The sequence below is a fragment of the Lottia gigantea genome, assembly GCF_000327385.1.
Source record: "Lottia gigantea unplaced genomic scaffold LOTGIsca_2708, whole genome shotgun sequence".
NCBI lineage: Eukaryota > Metazoa > Mollusca > Gastropoda > Lottiidae > Lottia > Lottia gigantea.
In genome coordinates, this window is record NW_008708850.1 from 2,357 (window position 1) to 4,023 (window position 1,667).

General features: G+C 31.8%; 1 protein-coding gene across 1 annotated transcript; it reads left to right on the forward strand.

Annotated features, from left to right (window-relative positions):
• Positions 1–41: 41 nt before the first annotated feature.
• LOTGIDRAFT_176701 (hypothetical protein) lies at positions 42–1,321 on the forward strand (the record flags this gene model as incomplete). The annotated part of the gene is made up of 4 exons (XM_009056368.1): positions 42–118; positions 263–407; positions 722–869; positions 1,308–1,321. The coding sequence occupies 4 exons, from the start codon at positions 42–44 to the stop codon at positions 1,319–1,321; spliced, it is 384 nt and encodes a 127-aa protein (XP_009054616.1).
• Positions 1,322–1,667: the final 346 nt, after the last annotated feature.

Consider the following 1,667-nt stretch of genomic DNA (forward strand, 5'->3'; position numbering starts at 1 on the left):
AATTACAGGTGATAATATTCGTCAAGAGTGTACAAAGATGTATGGCCCTAGCTCAGTTACTTCAAGAACAGAATTTCCCTGCTATAGCTATACATAGAGCCATGACACAGGAAGAAAGGTAGGACTTCTTATTTCTGTGTGTTCCCCAAACCTCTTCCATCTAACTAAATAAAAACCTAAATAGATAAACAAAATCCAAAGTAGAATAGACAGTTTTGAACTTTACTATCCTATATTATTATAAAACTTGATTATATTTCAGATTGTCGAGGTACCAGCAGTTTAAAGATTTTCAGAAACGTATTTTAGTGGCTACTAATTTATTTGGTCGTGGTATGGATATTGAAAGAGTTAATATTGTATTTAATTATGATATGCCTGAAGACTCAGACACTTATCTTCACAGAGTAAGTAGATATTCTAGACACCTATCTTCACAGAGTAAGTAGATATTCTAGGTTTTGACACGAGAGATGAACATGGAGGAGTATTAATATACCCAAGACAAGATCAGTTACAATTCCATCTTGAAGAGTTGTTAGAATATAGAAACTGAAAACCAAAGAAAAACTAAAACATACTGTTGGATCTGTAACAGTACACAAGGCCTAGTGCAACATCTTACCATCTCATACACAATGGATCATATTCTGACCCATGTTAAATATGGTTTATCACATGGAAAACATCAAGTTTCAGTGGCATATTTCTGTTTTTCTAGGTAGCTCGTGCTGGAAGATTTGGTACGAAGGGTTTAGCTATAACTCTGATCTCTGATGAAAATGATGCCAAGATTTTAAACGATGTACAAGAGAGATTTGAAGTCAACATAACTGAATTACCTGATGAAATCGACATCTCTTCTTACAGTAAGTATCTTGTAAACTGGTGCTTTGGGTTAGAAACTTTCAGATGTTGTGATAGAATTATTAAAAGAAATTGGTCCACTGGCTCATACATTGGTTGTCTATGAAAACAATCATGGTCAAAGGGAAATAACTCGATTTCGTTGACAGAATTGGACTACAGACCGATATTAATTTCTTTTCTGCATATGCTCACTTCCCATTAACTGGCATTACTTTTGATTCCTTAACGTTTTTAAATCTAAGCTGAACCTTTTAAACTTTCATTGTTAATTGTATGAATTCAGACCCTTGGTTGTATTGTACACAACGTTTCAACAAATTACATTATGTGAAATGTTGGTTATTTAATTTACATTATTATGTGAAATGTTGGTTATTTAATTTACATTATCATGTATTCAAGATTTACCATTTAATTAAATTGTTTTCTATTTTCAGTTGAAGGAAGATAAATTAAAGTGCTGTAACATCTTGGAGTACTAATTTGTAAAATTCACCAATAGGTGGAAATTGTTTTTATTTTTATCAAGTAGCAAGGGAATATAGTCTACTATAAAAACATTTTAATTTCATTTTTTCATGTACAAAGTTTTATGTAACATTAATCATTCTGTCTGTAAATAAATCATCTCAATTTTATTCTGGTCTCTTATTTGAATTTTGACTTGTTATAGCCTTGGTAATTCTCTTTTTGCAAAGAATCAGAGTGAGGATCAATTTTGTCCTTGTAGGTGTTTAGTGCATCTTGTCATCATTTAACACCCCTCTTTCTATTGAACTCTTCAACACATACAGAAT